At 40.8% G+C, this 23,402-nt stretch overlaps 1 protein-coding gene across 1 annotated transcript in view; it reads left to right on the top strand.

The window, feature by feature from the left end:
• Positions 1 to 23,402, top strand: part of exosc10 (exosome component 10) — a 48,895-nt gene that overhangs the window by 17,506 nt on the left and 7,987 nt on the right. The window contains exons 11-20 of the mRNA XM_069919032.1: positions 1,485 to 1,641; positions 6,539 to 6,687; positions 7,274 to 7,324; positions 9,038 to 9,149; positions 9,758 to 9,826; positions 10,089 to 10,164; positions 16,854 to 16,948; positions 17,991 to 18,086; positions 21,778 to 21,852; positions 22,796 to 22,889. Coding sequence (XP_069775133.1) covers positions 1,485 to 1,641; positions 6,539 to 6,687; positions 7,274 to 7,324; positions 9,038 to 9,149; positions 9,758 to 9,826; positions 10,089 to 10,164; positions 16,854 to 16,948; positions 17,991 to 18,086; positions 21,778 to 21,852; positions 22,796 to 22,889 — 974 coding nt within the window. The remainder of the gene's footprint in view (positions 1 to 1,484; positions 1,642 to 6,538; positions 6,688 to 7,273; positions 7,325 to 9,037; positions 9,150 to 9,757; positions 9,827 to 10,088; positions 10,165 to 16,853; positions 16,949 to 17,990; positions 18,087 to 21,777; positions 21,853 to 22,795; positions 22,890 to 23,402) is intronic.

Raw genomic sequence — 23,402 nt, 5'->3', positions numbered from 1 at the left:
TCAGACTAATTCTTTTGTAGTTCAGTAAACACCACTGTCACTTTCACCTTTTAGGATTAATTCTTTTATTGTTTTCCTTTCCTTCCCACTATCTTCATCTCAAGATTCAAGATTATTTTATTGTCATATAATAAAATAGAAAATATGCTATTACATGGTTTTGTATAGTTTTCCGTATGGCAAAGATTCACTGTTGCCTTGTGCCCCTTATAAACAGAGAAAGAAAAGCAAAATAAAAAGTCCCCCAGAGTCACTGAATGTCCATGAATTCGCCTCCAGCATTCCCGCAGCCACACAGCCTTCAGTTCAAACCATCAGCCAACCCGAGCTCCAGATGCACCCCACTGACATGATTAGGAAGCTTCCAGTACCCTTGGCATCCTCCCACGACTTGGTTCCAATACCTGGCACCCCTTCAGCCAGTCTCTGGCAGTCCACAGCCTTTGTAGTTCCCAGCATCCTGCGGCCTATGTGGGTTCCTTGCCTCAAGTTGCTAATAGCCTGCCTCCTTTAGCACCAGAGCCCCTTGCTACTCCACCGCCCTGTCACTATTCCATGGGTCGTCTCCTCTGCTTCTCCTCAAATGGGGGTGTTCTCCCAGTTTTCTAGTGCTCTGTGACTGTTCTCTGCTTCCTCAGTGTCTGCAACCCCTTGAGGCCGCCATCTTGGGCGATTGCACCATCGACTCCTTTAACAGGCTGTTTCAAGCCTGTGCAGAGCTGCTGGCAGTCAGACTGGGCAGTTAGACTTTGTCCCCCTCTCCGTGGGTCCATATCAACGGCAGCGTTGCCAATAAAGCAGGTCAGGCATTTTACTCCCCCAAAGTCTTTCCTCATTTTCTTCTAAGGAATCACTTTAGTACAACTGAGCAATAAATGTTGCCATATTTTATGATGATTGGCAGCATTCATTTTTGCCCATTTCTGCTGTCTTATAATATCCAGGAAGAGCTCTCTCAGGTTGCTATTTAAAGATGGTGGACTTTGGCAGCACTTCTTCTGAATGTCCTTTCCTCAATTCATCAAACACTGAAATTTCTCAAACAATACGGGGGGTTCCCTGGTTTTTCTCACTACTTTGTATACTTATGCAAGAACATTTTCATAAGTAATTTCTAACTCTAATTTTATTCATGTATTCACTCTGGAATACAGATGTTTTGCCAGGATGTTGCCTTTGCAGGGTAACCTGAAATTGCACAGATTTCAAGCAGAAATCTGTACACGTGTGAATTCAAACTGTTCCTTCCAACTCTCGGCCACACAAATCCACCCATCCTATCCTAGACTGGTAATACTCCTTTATTTGCTCCATTGTATTCCTTGATGACTTTTGAAGATTCTGCACAAATTATCAATTCTTCCAAGGACCCTGACAATCTGACTGGTGCAAAACTACTCCACAAAGTTCATTGCCCAACCTGCCTTAGCAGCGCTTAGAATGCTTTGCAAAAAATGTATAGCTTTGTACTTTTGCATTTACAGACCACTGCCTGATGAGATGTTGCGCTACGCTCAAGAAGACACGCACTACTTGCTGTACATCTATGACCAGATGAAAAATCAATTAAGGGACCAAGGGAATGCACACGGAAATCTTGTTCAACTGGTATGGCAGAGGAGTAAAGATATTTGTCTCAAGGTAGGTTGCAACAAGTTCATTATTGCAATTCAAATGAAAATAATCTTAAATAAGATTATTGCTGTTGATTTCAAAACTACAAAGTAATTTATTAAGTTAAACACAATAGTCTGTAGGCTACGATTGTAGTGCAATACACAAAATGCTGGAGAAACTCAGCAGGTCAAAATGTACCTTGACAAAGGACTTGGTCCTGAAACATTGATGACACTTTGCTATCTATAGATGCTGGGTGACCTGCTACGTTTCTCCAGCACTTTTTTGTACTGCCAAGTAATTTATTGTAGCTTGGAAACTGATGTAATTAGAATTTGGTAGAATATGCACAAACGAAACAAATAGCCTATGTGATATTGTTCAGGTGGTTAATATGAAGCAAGGCCGGCATGAATGGGCCTGATTCAGCAAGCAGTGTGCCATTAAGATTGTCACTGGAGCCTCAACCTCATACAATTTAATCAAGTAATTTGAACGAAGGCTCTGAAGGTTTAGTTGCTCAATTTGATGATAGTCATCGATAAGACATTAAATTGTAAAGAGGACAAGGAAAATAGATGTTGATTAAGTAGGAGGGTAAAGATGTTCAAATCGAGTCCACGCTGCTGAAGATCCAGCTGCGCTGGATGGGTCACGTCTCCAGAATGGAGGACCATCGCCTTCCCAAGATCGTGTTATATGGCGAGCTCTCCACTGGCCACCGTGACAGAGGTGCACCAAAGAAAAGGTACAAGGACTGCCTAAAGAAATCTCTTGGTGCCTGCCCCAGTGGGCTGATCTCGCCTCAAACCGTGCATCTTGGCGCCTCATTGTTCGGCGGGCAGCAACCTCCTTTGAAGAAGACCGCAGAGCCCACCTCACTGACAAAAGGCAAAGGAGGAAAAACCCAACACCCAACCCCAACCCACCAATTTTCCCCTGCAGCCGCTGCAACCGTGTCTGCCTGTCCCGCATCGTACTTGTCAGCCACAAATGAGCCTGCAGCTGACGTGGACTTTTACCCCCTCCATAAATCTTCATCCGCGAAGCCAAGCCAAAGAAAAGATGTTCAAATAGGGAATTATGTGGGAAAATATAAAGTTATTTTGAATTGGTGGGGAAGATTTAAATTAAAGCATTTTCTGAATGGTGAAAGAATGAAGAGCTCTAGAAGACAAAGCATGATATGTAAAAGTCTAGGGTGCAATTGCAACAAGTCACTAGGAGTGCTCCTAAGGAATTCAGTACATAGAGGATGGTATTCTTTCATATGCATAATATTTTGGTGAATACTTTTTTCAGCAAGGATGATAATGAATTAGCAGCCCTTAGAGGATGATTTATGAGCAATAGCTGGATTGGGCAGATTGTGGGGATAAGGCTTCTATCCCTGAGTGAACCGTACGAGCGCTAATCATCAACTTGACAACGTGGCTGTGGAGAGGAGGTTTGCTCTTGTGGCCACGTTGAAAAAGTAAAGGTTCATCCATTTAAGTCAGAGATTAATATTTTTTCTCTCTGAATGCTGCCGGTTTTCCTCAAATTGTGATGGGAGCAGAGTCTTTGAACGTTTTTAGGGCAGAAGTGGAGACATTTTTGTTAAGCGAATGGGTAAAAGTTATCCTGGGTGGATGGGATTTCTGAGTTGAGTTTGCAATCAGACCAGTCTTAGGATTTAACATGGCAGTGCAAGTTTGAGAGGTGATCGCTTATTCCTGAATTTGTTGGGTTTAATATAACATATAGCAAGAGATTAACTCAAAACACCATCAAGTCAAGTTTATTGGCATCTGATTGCACAAGTACATCCCGATTAAACCGCATTCTCCAATCCCGGATCCAAATCACATAGACACACAACCAGATGTAACACACATACAGACACAATACATATGCAAGACAAGTATTCCTATTATTTCATAAGTATGAGAGTCTCAGTTAGTGTGATAATTTCCTCGGATCGATCAGCGTTCTCACTGTCTGGGGGAAGAAGCTGTTCCTCAGCCTGGTGGTGCTGGCTCTGATCCTCCTGTGCCTCTTTCCCGACAGGAGCAGCTGAAAGATGCTGGGTGTGGGGTGGAAAGGGTCCTCAATGATTTTGCGCGCCTTCTTCAGACATGATTCCTGTAGATCACGTCGGTGGGGGAGAAGGGAGACTCCAGAGATTCTTTTTGCTAGTTTTATGATCTTGTGACTTGACCTTTGATCCATTTCTCTGCACCACCCATACCACTTTATTACTTGTCTCACCTTAAAACAAAAATTGAAGAGCTCACTCAAATTAAAGTGCTATTTAATAGAATAATAGCTTTCCAGATTTTTAAAATTTGGACGCACTATCAGCTTTAACCAGCTCATCTCAGTCATACTGGGAATTCAGAATATGCTTTTAAATCCTGGTGGAAATGAGCAGAGATCTGCGACGTGACATTTTGTTCTGCAGCTCGTCATTTGTTATAACGTTGGCCAGAAGAACAATGTTTTAAAAATTTACAGATACAGCTTTATAACAGACCCTTGGCCTACAAGCCCTTTCCACCCAAATATACCAATTAACCTACAATCCCTGTACGTTTTTGAAGATTGGGAGGAAACTGAAGCACCCAGAGGGAACCCACACAGAGACAGGGAGAACGTATAAACTCCTTACAGATAGCGTGGATTTGAACCTGGGTCACTGGCACTGTAACATAGAACCATAGAATGCTAATGTGTGCTGACCATCATTCCACTTGACCTGCCCCCTTTCCATAACCCTCCAGACCTCTCCCATCCATGGTTTGAGCCAATTTATTCATAAAAGGTAAGATCGAGTCTGCATTCACCACATTCCACACTCCCACCACTGAGTGAAGAACTTTCTTCTCCCCAATCTTAAGTGGAAAAAGCCTACTCACAATGACTATGTCCATACTCTCATAATCTTGTAAACCTCTTATAAAATCTCCCCTCATTCTCCAAGGAATAAAGTCCTAACGTATTAATTCTTTCCCTATAACTCAGCTTTTGAAGACCTGGCAACATCCTATTAAATTTTATCTGCACTCTTTCAATCTTACTGATATCCTTCCTGTATTAGGTGGCCAGAACTGCACACAATATTCCACATTTAGCCTCAACAATGTCTTAAACAATTTCAACATGACATGCCATCTCCTATACTCAATACAGTACTTTGATTTATAAAGGCTAAGCTTTCTTCACAATCCTGTCCACCTGTGATGCCACCTTCAGGGAATTATCATATGTATCTATATTCCCATATGTATCTATATTCCCAGATCTATTTACTCCTCCACACTCCTCAGTGCCCTGTCATTTACTGTGTACGTTCTTCCAAAATGCAACATCTCACACTTGTCTGCATTAAGCTCCATCTGCCATTTTTTGGGCCATTTTCCCATTTGGACTAGATCCTTCTGCAAACTTTGAAAGCTTTCCTTGCTGTCTACAACGTCTCCAATCTTAGGGTCATCAGCAAACTCACTGATCCAATTTCCCACATTATCATCCAGATCATTGATATAGACCAACAACAATGGATCTCAGCACAGATCACTGAGGTACACCACTAGTCACAGGCCTCCAGTCTGAGAAACAACCATCCACTTCCACTCTCTTGTGTTTTCTCCCACACGGCCAATTTTGAATCCAGTTTACAACCTCTTCTTGAATACCTAGCGTCATAACCTTCTGAACTAACCTCCCCTGTGGGACCTTGTCAAAGGCCTTACTAAAGACCATGTAGACAACATCCAGAGCCATTCCTTCATATACCTTCTTGGTAACCTCTTAAAAACTACAGCGTTGTGCTAACTTCTGCGTTAACTGTGCTTCCCTTGTTTGTCCTTTTCCAATATTCTCCATAATGGTATCTTGCCCTTTTCATCTCTCTCCCGTGTGAGTTTGCACCAAAGTGCCATTAACGTTCTGAATTCACAGTAAAGACAGTTGTACCTTAAGCTGTGCATATATTGACAATTGTATACACCATGTGACTGTAATTCAATAACGGCTTCTAAGTTTTGAATAGAACAGTCCTGTATTTTGTTTACATTTTCAAGCTTAGAGCTAGGATATTCAGTATTTATTGCTTGTCTCCACGTTTCAATAAACTGTTGTTCACTGACCACTTTTCAAGAACAGATAAACGTTGACCACATTGAAGGAATCTGGAGTCTCATGGGTTCTATAACCCTACAGGGATTGCAGATGCCAGATATGCAAATTTTTCGGTTGCCCGAGACTGTCTTACCATATTGAACTAATACACCACAATATGAATAAACAGTTTAAAAGGCAAAAAAACAGTGCAAAATGTAAAGTAATTTGCAAACAAAATCTGCATTGTAGTCCTTAATTATATTAAGTTTACTTTAATCAGGTAATTCCTGTAATTTGCAAAATTTAAATGTGAACCCCAGTCGCTGGCACTGTAACAGTGTTGTACTAACTGTACCACCATGATAATTAACACCACCTCCCCCCCTAAATTTAGAGTTAATATACTAATCAGAATAAAGACATTAAGCAGGGATAAAGAGACACTCTGAGTCATCTCAATGGTGAGCGGCATCGACCAGCTCTTCATCCTGGATGGCGCCGTTTTATTCAAACACAACTTTATTGAAACTTTATTCAAATAGCTGCTGCGGGCGGGGCAGACCCAGGGCATTCTGCTGACTGAACTTTTGCTCCCATCTTCACCAAGGGCTTGTGTGTTGCTTTGGAAAACATTTAATTTTAAACTTTTGTTCAGATTTTTAAAAGTTATTTAATTTCTCATTTTTATCTTGTTGGTTGCTTCTGGGTCCGGATTGCTTGAATTCTGGATAATGGGGATTTTACTGTATTCTAATTTGGAATCCATACAGCTCAAATTAATCTTTGATTTGTTTTATACCTTTCTGATTTATTGCAGAAATACTGCAAGCCAATTTTTACTGATGAGTCCTACCTTTGGCTGCACAGGAGGCATAAAAAACAGCTGAACACACAGCAGCTAACAGCATTAAAACTGCTTTACACCTGGCGGGACAAGTTTGCACGACAAGAGGACGAAAGTGTAGGGTATGCACTCATTGCCACAAGCTTTTGTTTTCACTTTTGAATATCACAATTGAACCAAAATAAATTCAGTTGTGTCTTCCAGGGCATGCATGTTTTGGTGGAAATACCTCTTAAAATCATTAACTCTGCCACACAAGAAGATCGCAGATCTCTTCTCTGTGGATCTTTTTGCCGTTCTTCAAAAATTTTCTGTGGGTTTTTTTACCTCCTTGTATTTTCTTGGTCATTAAAAAAAATGTATTAGTCAGGTTTTCTAAACTCCTCAACAAATAGCCAACATAAATCTCCTGCCAATGGATCAGGATTTTTGATATTCTGCTCGTTGACAGAACTGTGCGTCCTTTGTGATTTTTTTTAATGATTTTGATATGTACTTGAGGGCTGTGGCAGCAACTGGGCAATCTAGTCTCTACTTATGATGAGTTCAAATTTTTTCGTCTACTCCGCTTCTCAACCCCCATCTCCGTCTGAAGATTTTTCCATAATTTAAGGAAAATATATATATTTTTAAAGGCAGATATGAAACTGCCATGTGGTTTAATGTTAAATTAGCTATGAAAAAATAACGTGTTTTATTTTCTCACAGATATGTCTTGCCCAACCATATGCTGATCAAAATAGCAGAGGAGCTACCTAAGTAAGTTATTGTTTAACTATAGCTGGTAAAAGATATATTACCTACATTTTGGGCCTGAGCTCGTCTTCAAGGTATCAGCAAAAATCAGACAAGCATCTTAATTAAAGTCTCAAGATTAAGGGGGAAGAGGTGGAGCAAAAGGTGTTAGTTGGATATGATAAGAGGAAAAATAAGAATTGATTTTAGCTCTATGAAAGGAGAAAAGGGAGGAAAAGGGAGGAGAGACAGCTGGGGGAAAGGTGACAGGGAGAGGTGGGTTTAAAGGAAACCGACGAAGTCGATGTTAATGCCATCCGGTTGGAGGGTGCCCAGATGGGAGATGAGGTGTTATTCCTCCAATTTGTGGGCAGTCTCAGTCTGGCACTGTATGAGACCATGGACAAACATGTCAGCATGGGAATGTGGTGGTGGGGGAGGGGGTATTGAAATGGGTGACCACTGGGAGATCCATGCTATTGTGGTCGATAGATTAGAGTTTCTTAACGAAGCGATCTCCCACTGTGCACCCAGCCTCTTCAATGTCAGCCTCCTCTGTCACAGGAGTCACAGATCTTACCTTGTTTCCAGATTTCATCTTATTGATGGATGCAAGCTACATTGGTGGTGATGGATAAATAATTAATTTCTCTTGCTAGTGAAAGCTTTTACGTCCATTCATCCCTTTCTATTAATCACCACCTTGGTACCTTTCCCTGGGATTTCAGCAAGTGCCACAATTGAGGCTCACCTCCTCCCTCATCACCACTTGGGGCCCCCAACAGTCCTTCCAAGTGAAGCAATACTTGCCTCTGTAGGGGACGTCTACTGCATCCTGTGCTCCCATTGTGGCCTTCTTGTCGAGACTGGTCGCAGACTGGGAGATGGTTTTTGCTCTGTCCACATCTTCCAGTGGCCAACCATTTCAGTTCTGCGCCCCACTCCTGTGCTGACATGTCTGTCCATGGCCTCATGCACTGTCAAACTAAAACCACCCATAAATTGAAAGACCAAATAATCCATCTGGGCACTCTCCAACCCGATGGCAGTTACATTGATTTCAGCTTCTGCTAGCCCACTCCCAGTCCTCCCATCTTCCTTCCTCCAGCTCTCTACCCCTTCCCTCTCCATTCACAGAGCCAACCTCTTGTTTGTTGGTATGCCCTCCCTCCCTTATCCACCTATTACCTCCTGCCTATGAGAGTCTGCTTCCTCCCCCACCCCCCGTACCCATTTTGTTCGGGCGCCTCCCCACATTATGTTCAGACCTTGACGAAGGTGCTCAAGCCCAAAACATTGGTGATGTATCTTTATCGTTGCTCTACAAAGTGCACTCTTGAGACCTGCTGAGTTTCTCCAGCGTTGTGTTTTTAATCTATTTTACTTGAAGGTTGCTTTTATAATTCCTGGTTCGTTTATCATCCGATTGTACAAGTGCAACCCAATGAAACAGTGTTCTGTGGTCCCCGGTCCAAAAAAAAGCTGCAAACATATCCGGACATAACAACAAATGATACATATGCACTATATCAATCTGCTCCCCAGTTTGCAGAATTTCTTCTGGTCAAGTTGCAAGAAGATTGGTTTGTCCTTCCTAACAGCAAATTCAGTAAAATGGTTAGCTTGCTGACCAGCTGTATTTTTTTTTAAATGTTTTACTTTATTTGTATTTATGTTGGATCACTGTAATATTCTGATACTGCAGAATTCTTCCAACCTTCTCTCTTTAATCCCTAGAGAGCCTCAGGGGATCATAGCTTGCTGCAACCCCATACCCCCATTAGTTCGCCAGCAGATTAATGAACTACATCTCTTGGTTCAACAGGCACGAGATATGCCTCTTCTTAAGGTAACAGCCAGATTTTATGTCCTTGCAATGTAATTGTCCATTTGATCAAAGGACAGGAGTTCTGAGAAAATTACAAACTGGAAGCGACCTCAAGCTATAGCTTTGTCCCTTCTGAAAAATTGTGAACAGATTATTGCTGTGACGTTCTTCAGCGACAGTTAATTTCTACCAGATACTTCTGTGTATTTGAATGAAATTTTCTTTTTTTTTCCTAATCTATTGATGCCTCAATCCCCTTGCAATGTTTTGGAAGTGTAGAACTTCCAAATATTAGAAGGGCTGCAACTTTTTGGGTTGATCTGTGATATTTGAGAGCCAGCAATTTGCAAAACAAGATAAACCAACGATAATCTTTTTTCAGTCATTTAAGACAGTGTGGACAGAGTTTGGTAGTGGAAGATTTGCATGGGGTCTGTTCATAATTCGATAGGTTTTTAATGTACTTCACCCATTGCTCAATTGTCTTTACCCCTGATGAAATTGTTGTACATTAATGTTGATACATCGTCGACTATGAACCCCTCTGGTGTAATGAACTTGCATTTAGTGCACAGTTGGGAAAAAAAAAATAACAGAAATTGCTTCACTTCTATTGCTTTTCTCTCCAGACAGAATCAACACCATTGCCACAGAAGATGAGCCCCTTAATAAAGGGGCAAGGATCTTACAACAAGGATGTAAGTATTTAACTTTTGTTGATGATCACCCAATTGCTACTTGAAGAGCAGGTCCATGGTGAAACTGTCTTTTCAGACAGAAAATTAGTGGAAAATATTCACTGCATGTCTTCCATTTGCCCAGAAAGATAAATTACTTTGCTTTTATTGACTAATTATATTTTTACTTACAATCCAGTGAACCAATATTGTTCTGCAGCGCTTATTAGCTGATGAAGAAGGCAATGCTGGCATATTAAGATTTGCTCATTTTGCTTTAAAGAAAGCCGAGAACCTTCTCTTTGGACCTCACGATTGTTCCCATCTCTCAGATGAGATGCAACCTATTCATGGCTCAGGTAGGCTGAAGCTTGTGTATATTTTTACATTTGTTGCTTTGCTGAGCCTTGTTGAGTTATTTTTGCTTCATTTGCAGAAAGATAATTTATTAAGATTGTAAGAAAAAACAGACACCATTGGTCAGACACCATTGGTCAGACACCATTGGTCAGACACCATTGGTCAGACACCATTGGTCAGACACCATTGGTCAGACACCATTGGTCAGACACCATTGGTCAGACACCATTGGTCAGACACCATTGGTCAGTCACCATTGGTCAGACACCATTGGTCAGACACCATTGGTCAGACACCATTGGTCAGACACCATTGGTCAGACACCATTGGTCAGACACCATTGGTCAGACACCATTGGTCAGACACCATTGGTCAGACACCATTGTCCCTCCTTCGTTCTGAATTGCTCACCATTTTCCCCACATTGTTTACCTTTATTCCTTCCATGTTTTTATTAATTTGACTGAGAGCTCCAGATTCTTTACTACCTATTTCATGGTAATATAATTTCACTGCTCTCCCACCTCCAGTTATAGTCTGTTGTAAGTGCCAGGGACAAGTTGCAGTGGTCACATGCCAGCACCGAGACTGGTCCCTCAGCTCAGAAAGGAAGGAGGCAAAAGAGGAGAGCAGTAATGATAGGAGATTTGATACGGAGACAGATAAGAGGTTCTGTGGGAGAGATAAAGAATCCCAGATAGTCTGTTGCCACCCTGGTCCCAAGGTCCGTAACATCTCTGATTGAGTTCTCCGTATTCTCAGGAGGAAAGGTGAGCAGCCAGATGTTGTGGTCCACATAGGGTCGAATGATGTGGGTAGGAAGGATGAGGGGATCCTGCAAACAGAGTTTATGAAGTGCTAAAACAGGACCGCCAGGATCCGATCTCAAGAGTGCGACCCATGCTACATGATAGTGAGGCAAGAAAAGGGAAATTAATGCAGCTAAATACATGGCTAAAGGGATGATGTAGGAGGGAGAGCTTCATGTTTCTGGACAATTGGATTCTGGGACCTGTTTAAATGGGATGGTTTGTACCTGAACTGGAGGGAGGCTAAGATCCTTGCAAGTAGTTTTTGGTAGTGCTGCTCTGGTTGGGGGTTGGTGGGGGGGGGAGGGGGTTAAACTAGATTGGCAGGGGGATTGGAACCAGAGTGTTAGAGCAGGTAGTGAGAAGGAGGTCATGTGAGGACTGGATGTAGACAGGTTTGTATGAGATAGAAATGTTCTCAGGTGCATCTATTTCAATGCAAGGTCTATGTCGAAAAGGCAGACGAGTTTAAGGCATGGATTGGCACTTGGGATTATGACATTATTACTATAAGTGAGAATTGGTTGCAGGGAGGGGTAGGACTGGCAGCTCAATGTTCTGGGGTTCAGTTGTTTCAGACGTGATAGAGGGGGAGGGACTAAAATGAGAGGAATGGCATTGCGAGTTGGGATATATCACAGCTGTGCCTAGACAGGACAGTCCAGAGGTCATATGGGTAGAACTGAGGAACAGGAATGATGTGACCACACTTATAGGGTTGTATTATAGACTGCCCAATAGTTGTAGAGAATTTGAGGGACAAATCTGTAGAAAGATAGCAGGCCAAAGTTGCGACAGTAGGAGATTTTAACTTTATACGTTTTGACTTAGACTCCCATACTGTAAAAGGGTGGGATGACTTAGAGTTTGTCAAATGTATTCAGGAAAATTTTGTAAATGAATATATAGAGGTACCAATGAGAGAGGATGCAATAATTGATCTCCTTTTAGGGAACCAGACAGGTCAGATAACAGAAGTATGTGTAAGCGAACATTTTGGACACAGTGATCATAATGTCACTGGTTTCAAGTTAATTAAGGATAAGGATAGATCTGGTCCTCGAATTTAGATAAATTGCGAAAGGCCAATTTTGTAGAAATGAGAAAGGATCTCGGAAGAGTGAGTTGGGATGTTATTTTTTGCCAAGGATGTATTCAGTAAGTTTAAGGTCTTCAAAGGTGAAATTTGGAGAGTGCAGAGTTTGCATGTTCCTGTCAGGATTAAAGGCAAAGTTAATAGGCATAGGGAATCTTGGTTTTCAAGGGATATTGGTGATCTGGTTAAGAAAAAGAGAGAGGTGTATAACAGGTATAGGCAGCAAGGAGCAAATGAGGAACTAGAAGAATATAGAAAATGCTTAATAAAGCAATCAGGAAGACAGAAAGAAGACATGAGGTTGTTTTGGCAGATATTGTGAAGGTAAACCCAAAGAGTTTCCAAAAGTATGTTTTCTAAAATGATTGTAAGGGACAAAATTGGTCTACAAGAAACTGAGTGGTCATCTATGTGTGGAGCTTTACAATATGGGGAAGATCTTGAACAGTTTTTTTACATCAGTATTTCCTCAGGAAACTGGAATAGTGAATAAGGAAGGAAGGGAACGAGCAGTGGTGGCATGGAACATATAGAGAGTAAAGAGGAGGAGGTGCTTGATGTGTTACAACGAATAAAGGTAGATAAATCCCCTGGGACTCGCATGATATTCCCTTGGACCTTGAGGGAGACTAGTGTAGAAATTGCATGGGCCCTGGCAGAAAAATTTAAAATGTCCTTTGTCACAAGTGAGGTGCCGGAGGATTGGAGAGGAGCTCATGTTCCGCTGTTTTAAAAAAGCCTCCAAAAGTAAACCAGGAAATTATAGTTCGGTGACCCTGTCATCAGTAGTACATAAATTATTGGAAGGTTTTCTGAGAAATTGGGATATACTTGGAAAGCCAAGAGCTAATTAAGAATATTCAGCATGGCTTTATGCGTGGTAGATCATGCTTAATGAATCTTAATAGAGTTCTTTGAGGAAATTACCAAGAAAAGTAAATATAGGAAAGGCTGTGGATGTTGTCTACATGGACTTTAGTAAGACCTTTGACAAAGTCCCACAAGGTTCAGACACTTGGAGAGATTGTAAATTGGATTCTAAATTGGTTGTATGGGAGAAGTCAGAGTGGTACTGGGATATTGCTTCTCAGATTGGAGGCCTGTGACTAGTGATCTATGCTGGGGCCATTGTTGTTTGTTGTTTATATCAATTGGATCAGCAAGTTTGCTGATGACACGAAGATTGGAGGCGTTGTGAACATCAAGGAAGGTTTCAAAGCTTGCAGAGGGATCGAGACTAACTGGGAGAATGGGCCAAAAATTGGCAGATGGAGTTTAATGCAGACAAGTGTGAGGTATTGCATTTTGGGAGGATATATGCAATAAATGGTAGGGCACTGAGGAGTGCGGAAGAACAAAGGGATCTGGGGATTCAGATACATGGTAGGCTGGTCCAGAAGGTCAGATCACATGGGATTCAGATGAGCTGGCCTATGAGATGCAGGATTGGCTTGATGGTAGGAGTCAGGGGTCAGTCGTGGAGGATTGGTAATCAGATTGAAGAGCTGTGACCAGTGATGTACCGCAGGGATTGATGCTGGGTTCACTATTGAAGGTCTAAATTAATGACGGTGATAATGTAATTAATGTGGTTAGTACATTTGTGGATGTCACCAAAACTGGTGGTGTAGTGGACAGTTAAGGAAATTATTTGAGATAACAACAGGATCTAGGTGGTGGGAAAGTAAACCAAGGAATGACGGTCGGAATTTAGCACAGAAAAGTGCAAGGTGTTACACTTTGGTGAGTTAATTCAGGACATGATTTGAACAGTAAATGGTAGACCCCTGGGTAGTGTAATAAAACAAGGAGACTTGGGATACAGGTACATAGTTCCATGAAAATGAGCAGGATGTTGGTGAAGATGTTTGGCATGCTTGGATTGGAGCTCACAGGGATTGTATTAGAAGAGCTGGAACGTCAAGCTACATATGTACAAGACACTAATGAAAGCACACTTGGAGTATTGTGTCCAGTTCTGGTTACCCAGCTGTCATTAAGGTGGAAAGGATGAAGAAAAGATTCATGAAGATGTTATCAGGACTGACAGGCTTGAGTCATAAGGATAGGCTCCATTGAGCTCTGCCATTGCACTTCACTGAATGTTCATCTTAAATGACCTAATTTATTCTTGATAGCACAGGGGTTGGTTGTTTTAAATAAGTTATAAATGTATGATGGTTGCGATAGCACCAAAGGAATTTTTATTGGAGCATTATTTCCATGTGTGACTATATCATCCATTCCACGTGGGAATAGGCATTAGTGCAGTCAGAAGAATTAAAAACCCTTGCTCTGTTCTAAATCTTCTGGCCATATTGTTAGTATCTCATTTCATCTTGCATTTACGGGATAGTCTTATTAACTTTTGCCTTCATGAAGCCAAAGAATATGGGACAAGTAGAGTGTTTAATAAATCTCATTACAGCAAATAGATGGAATTCTTTAGCCGACCCCAGTTAAATAAATTTGAAGTGGTAGTTAATTGTTTTCATTATTTCATTTTTCCCAATAACATGTTTATAACGGTAGAGTTTATTGTCATACACAGTGTATGATGTATATTGGCCCAAAATACCTTCTTGCTTCTTACTTACCGATGTAAGTAAATTAAACAAATGGAGGCACAATAAATAAAAATATATTCCCAGTATTCAGAGTGCTCAAAGTAACTCAAGTCCACACTTAATATACTAAGAGGAGGTGCAAGAGTGGTAGCTAATGGAAAGATGCCGCTGTTGAACCTAACGGTGCTTGTTTTCGGGCTTCTTTACCTTCCGGCTGAAGGTAGCAGGTTGTGACCAGGGTAATGGGGTCCTTTATGGCGTTGGCTGCTTTCTGGAGGCAACACCTCAGTTGGATGTCTGCAATGGATGGGCGGGGGGGGGGGGGTGGGGGGTGTCAGAGCCAGTGATGGACATTTGAATCCCTTTTACAGTCCTTTGTAAAACTATTTGCCATTAGGATTGCCAAAAAAATGACTTGAATACATTTGTGAAGAGAATCTATTGAAATTATTCATTTGAGCTTTGTTTCATGGACTTTAGTTGATCTCAGTGGCTCCAATAAAATCTTGCTCAGTGATATTTTAGGTGTATGTGGCAGTAACATAAGTGTTTCCAGAGCATGATTTTGTGGTCTCAGTCAATGAGTAATTATGCGGTTGAAATTGAAAATATCCACGCATTACTGATTAAATTAAACATTGTTCGATCCCAGTTCATCTGACATTGAATATGTTTGCAAAATTGTTCAAATCTTTTGGGGTATCTCAAAAGTAGGTCAAGGGATAGCTATATTTGAAATCTTTGTGATCCAGTAATCCTTAATTTATGCCTAACCCTGGCCATGCCTTGCTTCCCAAGATTAGCCTGTGAAAAGAATGAATAATGAGCAGTATACCACCACTCCCTCCACCGATGGCTCTTCCTGCAGTTTGATGATTGGCATTGCCCCAACTGACATATTGTTGGCACGTCAACAGGGACTTTGATCCGTTTTGAAACAAATGTTTAAAAAACCTATTGTGTCTCTTGTTATCAAAAAGAGGTTTGCATTTCTTCTCAATTTACTTGATTTATATTGTGAAAATAACTTGTCCACTGCAACAGCAAGTACCTCACAACCATTTTAATTCCACACATTGTCACACTGACTTGTCTGGCCTCACGTACTACCACACTGAGGACGCCTGCAGATTAGAGGAATAGCACCTTGCGTTCTATCTTGGCGGTTTCTGATGGCATCAATATTGACCTCCAGTTTCGGTTAAACTCCTCCCCCATACTCTTCTTTCGCTACTCCTCTGTCTCCTTTCCTCCGGTACTCCACCTCCTTTTCTTCCTTCTATCAGAGCTATCTTTCTTGGGCCTCTTTCACCTCAGCTTTTCTACCTTCCCACCTGTTAATCTGACCTCCTTCCCCTCCCTCTCTCCTCTCTCTCCCCAAGTTCTTATTCAGCCATCTACATTCCCATTGAAGCGCTCAGACCCGAAATGCTGATGGCCTTTTATTGTCCATGGATGCTGAAAGACCTGTTGGATTTCTCCAGTATGTTTGTATTGCACTAGACCCCCCCCCCGCCATCTGCACATTTTCTTGGTTTACACCAGGGGCCCCCAAACCTTTTAGACCATTGACCCCTTCATGGAATCCTTAATCCCTCATAGGCCCCACAGGTATGTATTATAGTATTATAAGCAAATAAATAAATAACCGTGCAGTTTCCATATACATTAGTGAGGGAAAAATAAGCATGCAGTTTCCATATACATTAGCGAGGGAAACTGCGTACCATTTGCATGATGTCCAGGCCTCCCAGAAACAACCCAAACTTTGTTACAACGTGCCAATTGTCAAGCAACAAATATGTAAATTAAGCAAGCGATTACAATAACAGTTTTTAAAAAACCTTTACTTCTTGCCGGGAAGATGCCAAACAGAGCTGGGTCCAAGCCTTCAGCATCAGTGATGGAAATTCCATTCTCAACATTGGGCGCGGTGTCATCCATATCAAAGAAGTCGCCTCGGGCTCTCAGGCAGGGACGGCAACCTCGATCTCCCGGATGGCAGCGGGGGCACCGGGCTCTACAATTATTTTGTCCCCAAAATTTCAATTGATCCGCTGGTGTTTATCGACCTCTTCTCCCCCACCCACCCCTCGCCACTTTTGACCCCCCTGGTATTTTTAGGCCCCTTGGATAGTCCCATTGACGCTTAGGGTTGATATCGACCACTTTGGAGACCCCTATTTTACACCAACGTATTTTTCACTCTTTTTCAGTACCAGTGATGGAAGTCAGTAAATTGTTTCCAGATTTGAATGATACTGAGATCTTGCCACTCATTGCAGGCAAACCAGTCGTCACCATATTTGATGTAGGTTCTTTTATTCTCTTGACTTTTTTGTTCAGATTGCTGCATAATAACTTAAGATGTTTTGATGGTTTTAGTAGCTGATTGAGGGTTATGCGAGTAATTGTTTTCTTTTTTTCAAATCCCATAACTACTCATTTTCAATTGCATATTGTTTTGTAAAACTGAAGTAGCTGGTATAAACAAAAAAAAGGATAAGTTCCTTGTGACTAAAGTATCTCAGAGTCTGCATGGGTTTTCCCCGGGTGTTCCAATTTCATCCCACCCCTCCAAAACGTACGGCTTTGTAATTTGGGTGTAATTGTGCAGATCGGCTTCCACCGTGCTGTAAATTTTTTTTTAATTAAAATATCTCCATGGCACATGTTCTTAAGTGGTTTCCATGTCGCATTTGCTTTAAGTTGCTGTCTTGTACTGCAATAAAATTACTCAGACAGTAAATGTTGTCATACAGTATCCATGTGTTCAATCAATTCTCTGTGAGGTAACTGATTATTTGAGAGGATATGGAATTGGATTTCTCCCTGTCCTGAGCCCAACAATAGGATATCTATAACTGACCCAACGGAAATATTCAAGATTGACTTTCCTGCTGTGCTTGAATTGCTTCCATACTGCATGATATTTCCCAATCGAGTTTTCTGGGATATATTAAAATGATTTTTCTTCTTAACTCAGCCTGCCATCAAACTGTCGAACACTGCTCAGGTCTATGCCAAATTCTGTGGACTAACTAGGGGTCGTGTTTGAGTTCTTTATCCAATCTGGCAGCACTACTTACACTGCCTGTAAGTCTGAGTGTTGTCTCCCGTAAATAATTGAGGTCAAGATCATTGATCTTGAAAAATGGCTCAGGCCCAAAATGTCTGTCATGACCTCCTATGGATGCTGAGTTCCTCCAGTATTTTTCTGTTTTTAGTCTCATTGGATGTTGCATATTAAAGCAGTGACAAAGGTATCAAAACAAATCTTTGTGCGAAAGCCTCCTGCCTTGGATCTGTGTGTTTTATTTATGTACATTAAGTGAGCATCATCCTTGCCACAGGATTGTGCTTCAACTGAGAAGGAATCTGCAATATTGACAGCAGCACAACAAAAAGTGAAAATCATCTTGGAATCCTTTGAAAACCCTTTCAGAATGGTAAGCTTTCCCACTCAATTTTGTCTATGAAGAAGTGTTTGGGTGTTTTTACATAAATATAGTTGGTGCTGACCAAGGCCAGCATTTAGTGGCTATATTTAATGACCCTCTGAACTAAGTATTTTGAAAAGATATTACAGAATGCTGTTAGAGTCAAACCACATTGGTGAATCTGCAGTTGCACATAGACCAGATCAAAGGAAGTCTCTCTCTTTCTCCTCTAAATCTGTAATGAACGAGATGAGCTTTACGAAAATCTAGCCATTTTGTAGTCACTGCAGTACACGTATATGTTGGAGAAATTCTGATTTTTTAAAAATTCCCTTTTGTGGTCTCTGTTGGAGATGTGAGATTTGCATGCCAAATGATGTTCTTGTTGGAAATTAAATTGCTTAGCCAATGTATCTCTAGATCCATGGATAAAATATGTATTTTTCTTCATCCCTTGTACACAAGATGGGATTCAATGAGGGCGAAAAACTCATTTGCTTCACTAATCACTTTTTCTTGTGAGGTTAACTTGGCCTGATCACTAGTATGCCTATCTCTGGATGAAAATGTTGTGGTTTCACTTCCAACAGCAGGATGTTAACACAGTGAAGTCTGCCACATTCCAGCCATTCTTCAAGTAACAAGTTAAATGAAGTGACATGTTAGGAGACTTAAGTGTTTACATAGTAAAGGAATTCACTATAGTAGATACAGAGAGAGCAATTTAATTTAATTTGCACATATAGCTCGGTAACAGTCCCATACGGCCCATGAGCCTGTCCTCTCAAATATTCCAATTAAGCTGACCTGAGTAGGTTTTGAAGGGTGGAAACCCATGTAAATATGGGGAGAATGTACAAATGCCTTACAAACAGCACTGGATACAAACCTGGCTCACTGCAGTTGTAATATATAAAGGGTACAGGGATATGATTTGAAAATTGGAGCAAGACCATTTAGGAGAGACATTGAAGCAGGATTTAATGCAATGTAATGGTGAGTTGGATTTCTCTCCAAAAGTTTGTCAGTAGTAAAGAATTGAAACTTTTGAGATTCACCTTTTTAGCAAGGGAATGCTTACAACTTATGGTAGTAAGGTATGTCAATGGAAATTATACAAAACATCATGATTTAATTGAAACTGACCTCGATTTGGTTGTGACTGAAGTGCAATGCAATTGACCAATCCCATTCTCATTGCTAATCTCTATATTCTTAACCAAAAATGGGGAAAAAAAATGCAGTTGGTCATCCCACCATTAGGGTGGTGTTGACCTGACGATGCCACACAAAATTCCATTTCTTCTTAGGTCAACGATCTGCACCATCGACTTGAGCAGAATCTTGTCTCTGTGACACACCGGATGAAAAGAAGTATTCTATCTTCTGTATTAAATGTAAAAGGCCAGCTTTGGATTCTCCCCAATAATCACACTACCATTAAGGGGGAATATAAAAGGATGATGGGGTGGCACGGTTGGCGTAGCAATTAGCACAACACCTTTACAGTGCCAACAGTCGACTAGGGTTCGAATCCCGCACTGTCTATAATGAGTTGGTACGCTCTCCCTGTGTCTGCGTGGGTTTTCCCTGGGGGCTCTGGTTTCCTCTCATCGTTCGAAACCTGCCGAGGGTTGAAAATCAATTGGGTGTAAATTGGACAGCATAGGCTCATGGGCTGAAATGGGCTGTTACTGTGTTGTATGTCTAAACTTTAAATTTAAATGATAAAGCTGGTTAAATGGTAAAGAATTAACATTGCTTGCAGCAATGTACCAAACTGTTCTTACTAGATGAGGGTATTTATTCCTTATATTAATAGTCAATTCCTAATTCTAAAACAATTCTGAGTCTCCACTATTTATTAGTAATAAATAGTAACTTACAGAATTTTAAATGAATGTTTATATGTACTGTTTCTGCTAGTCTACTCCGTTTTCCCTCTCTTCCCTATCCTTCTGTCTCCTTTTCTCCAGCTCTCCACCCTCTTCCCTCTCAAGTCACAAAGTTAGGCCCTCCTTCCCCTGTTTTCTTTTATGACGCACCTTGATGGTGGGATAAATGTTGTTTATGTACCTCTATCTTTGCTATATAATGTACTCTGACCTGCTGAGTTTCTCCAACATTGTTTTTCAATCACTGTGTCTGTAGGCTTTTGTGTTTTACTCACATATATATATATGCACCGTACTTGTCTTTATGTGTATAATGTCTGCATGCACGTTTTGCACTGTGGACCAAGGAATGTTGTTTCATTGGGTTGTACTGGTATTTTTCTTTCTTTGGCTTGGCTTCGCGGACGAAGATTTATGGAGGGGTAATGTCCACGTCAGCTGCAGGCTCGTTTGTGGCTGACAAGTCCGATGCGGGACAGGCAGACACGGTTGCGGTGGTTGCAAGGGAAAATTGGTTGGTTGGGGTTGGGTGTTGGGTTTTTCCTCCTTTGTCTTTTGTCAGTGAGGAGATGAGGGGATTGAAAGCTGTATGAAACTGGAACACAGGTGACGAGGCCTGGGGCTGAGCAGGCATGAATGGCAGGTCTGTGGCCTACTCCTGCTATTTTCTCATGTTCTTGATTGGTTATTTTATCTACCACATACGGAGCAAGCAAAGCTTAATGCAAATGTTTGAGGTAGAAATAATCCCTGTGCCCTCAATACTAGTTCAAATATTAACCTGTAATCTTTTCAAGTGGCTTTCTCCAGCTTGTAACCTATTATACGGTTACCTTCTCTGAAAAGGTTTACAAAGTGTAAAGAAATCCATTTGTTTTATTTGTTATGCAAGTAAGAGATTGATCAGTTTCAGTGAAAAATATTCAACTTCAGGTTTACTGGAAGATCCATTTATAGTAAATATGACTGGTCTTTCAGGAGATGTACGGTAAATGAAATTGATTTGTTGCTCCCTTCAGAGCTTTTGCATCACATATAATCTTTTATATTTCTATGAGTCTCCCATATTTTCTTCAGGAATAATCAAAATTATTCTTATTAGCAGCTTGGTAATGCTGCCATAGAGGTGTTGAAATTAGTGTCACGTTATGTGTTTACTTTCTTTTTCAAATCTTAATCTTGTAACTCAAACAGGGTGACTCACTTTGTTCAGAGTTTAAAATTAAAAAGTAGAAATACTTTTGCATAATGTCAGAAAATTACAGTAAAATCCCCGGTATCCTGCCCCTGTGGGGATTGATGTATTCCAGATAAGTGAATTTTCTGGTTGCTTGAGACGGCTGTTGTGTGGATTGGCAACTACCCGCTGGAGCTGCCAGTTTTAAACTTTCGTATTTCTTAACCTACTGATATTTATTTTCTGCAACTTTTTTGCCGGTGGCTTGAGGATGCCAGTTGCTTAAATTCTGGATAATGGAGATTTTGCTGCACCAAGGAAATCTGATGAGAAAATAAAACATGCAGCTAACTTGAATTGCGAATGTAGGCACTTAAAAACGTGCCCTATGATGGAAAATGTTGAAGAAATTACATTCTTGAGGAGGTGCTGGAGGCAGAGGAAAGAAATTATTTGGGGCTCCCACTACAAATGTCCAGCAGATAGTCTGATTTAGTTTGATTGGAGGAAAGCAGAGGCAAACCAGCCACTCGTGTTTAGTGTTACTATCCATCAAAAATTTAAACATTTTCTCTGAAAATCTTTTTGAGTTTGCTAAACCATCTTCAATTGTTTTCTCTCGTTTTAGTATTTACCTTTCAAGGACAGTAACATTTTCATCTCTCAAGCAGCAAAGTTTGACCCTTCCACCAAAATATACGAAGTAAGTACCACAGGCATCTGGAGATTCGTTGTTGAAATTGGGTATCTTGCTTCTCAAATTCTCACTCTGAAAACAAATCAAACTGACTTCATATGATCCTTGTGCAGTCAAGTATTACGTTTGGAAACAGCAAGACTGTTTTAACTTAAATCAGATGCTGCAATAAATTTCGATCAATAAGTTAAAAAGCAATGAATCTCTTAAGCCTTCATTTTGCGTATGTGCTTCAGGCTGTACTCCTTTTTGGATCTAAAATACAACATATAAAATTGGCATTTGGGTTTACAGATCAAAAAGATTAACTTATTGGAAAGAAGTTCCCACTTGCAACATATAGGCAGGGTGTGTGTCAGCATTTATATAGTGCACCCTGGCTGTCTCTTGTTATGTACAGTGTGTGCCCAGTATTTAGAGCAGTTAGTCTGACTTGTGTATGTGCAGAATTTGGGATAAAAAGGGCAACACTTTTAAAAAGTATTCACATTGCAAGTTTCAAAAAAAAAAATATATAATAATAATTGCACCTGCCTTGGTCTGGAGCAAGAAATATAAAATGGGTATAAAATAAAATAAAAATAGTAAATTCTGAAAATATTCATCGCATCACTTGTGGGGAGAGAGAGAGAGAGAAAAGCAGTTAACATTTCACCAGTTACAGTATCTTATTTCTCAGATATTGCCAGACCCGCGGAGTATTTCCAACATTTCCTGTGTATGCTTGAAATATTAGTCGGTGTGTGGATGTGGTGTAGAACACTGGTGGGTTTCTGGACCGTGGGCAACAGTGTAAGTGCACCCATCGCAGAATCATCAACCTGATCACAGCCCACATGTTTGAATTGGTGACCGATAGTGATTAGTGGGGGAATTGCTTCCCCGTATCGATCTAACCAAGTTTTATTCATATATGGGATCTGTGTATTTTACACGTTTGTAATTTTAGGAGAGTAACAGATGGAAACTGCTGAGCCAGGAATGCTTACAGAAGGAGATCAAACAGCAAGAGAAACCCAAGAAAGAAACTCCCAAACCAGCAGGTTGTCTTTACTTTGTACATCACTAGTGCCTGTTAATTCTTATGGGTTTTTTTTTAATGGTGTGTGATTATTTTGTGAAAGCAGATGAATGGAATTGACTGCAATGTAGCATAACTGATCCAAGAACATCCACATGCTGCGTGCTCATGTTTGAATCAACACATTAAGGTCTTCCTTGCTAACAGAAGTGGACATCCTTTGAGTCTATTGTGTACTTTTTTTTGTATTGTAATTCCATTTGCCTGTCAACTTTCTCGCATCAATGCAGAGGTAATTTCATTTTCTTGGATTAAAATAGCTCAGACAGGCAGACAAAGCTTCATTTTAGCACTTATTAAAGAACCACAATTTAGCTGCTTTTAAGCTGACTAAAGTTTCATAACAGAACAGATGGCGACGTGCGTGCAATGGATTTATTTTTTTTAAAAGCGAAACCTTTTGCCGTCCTATTAGCTTCCCATTGTTTGAGGGGGAAAATGGTCTTGCATATCATTAAAAAATGTTGATTCACAA

This window comes from Narcine bancroftii, chromosome 2 (assembly GCF_036971445.1).
Source record: "Narcine bancroftii isolate sNarBan1 chromosome 2, sNarBan1.hap1, whole genome shotgun sequence".
NCBI lineage: Eukaryota > Metazoa > Chordata > Chondrichthyes > Torpediniformes > Narcinidae > Narcine > Narcine bancroftii.
The sequence above is the reverse complement of the archived record's forward strand: the minus strand, read 5'-3'. Positions and strand labels throughout refer to the sequence as shown.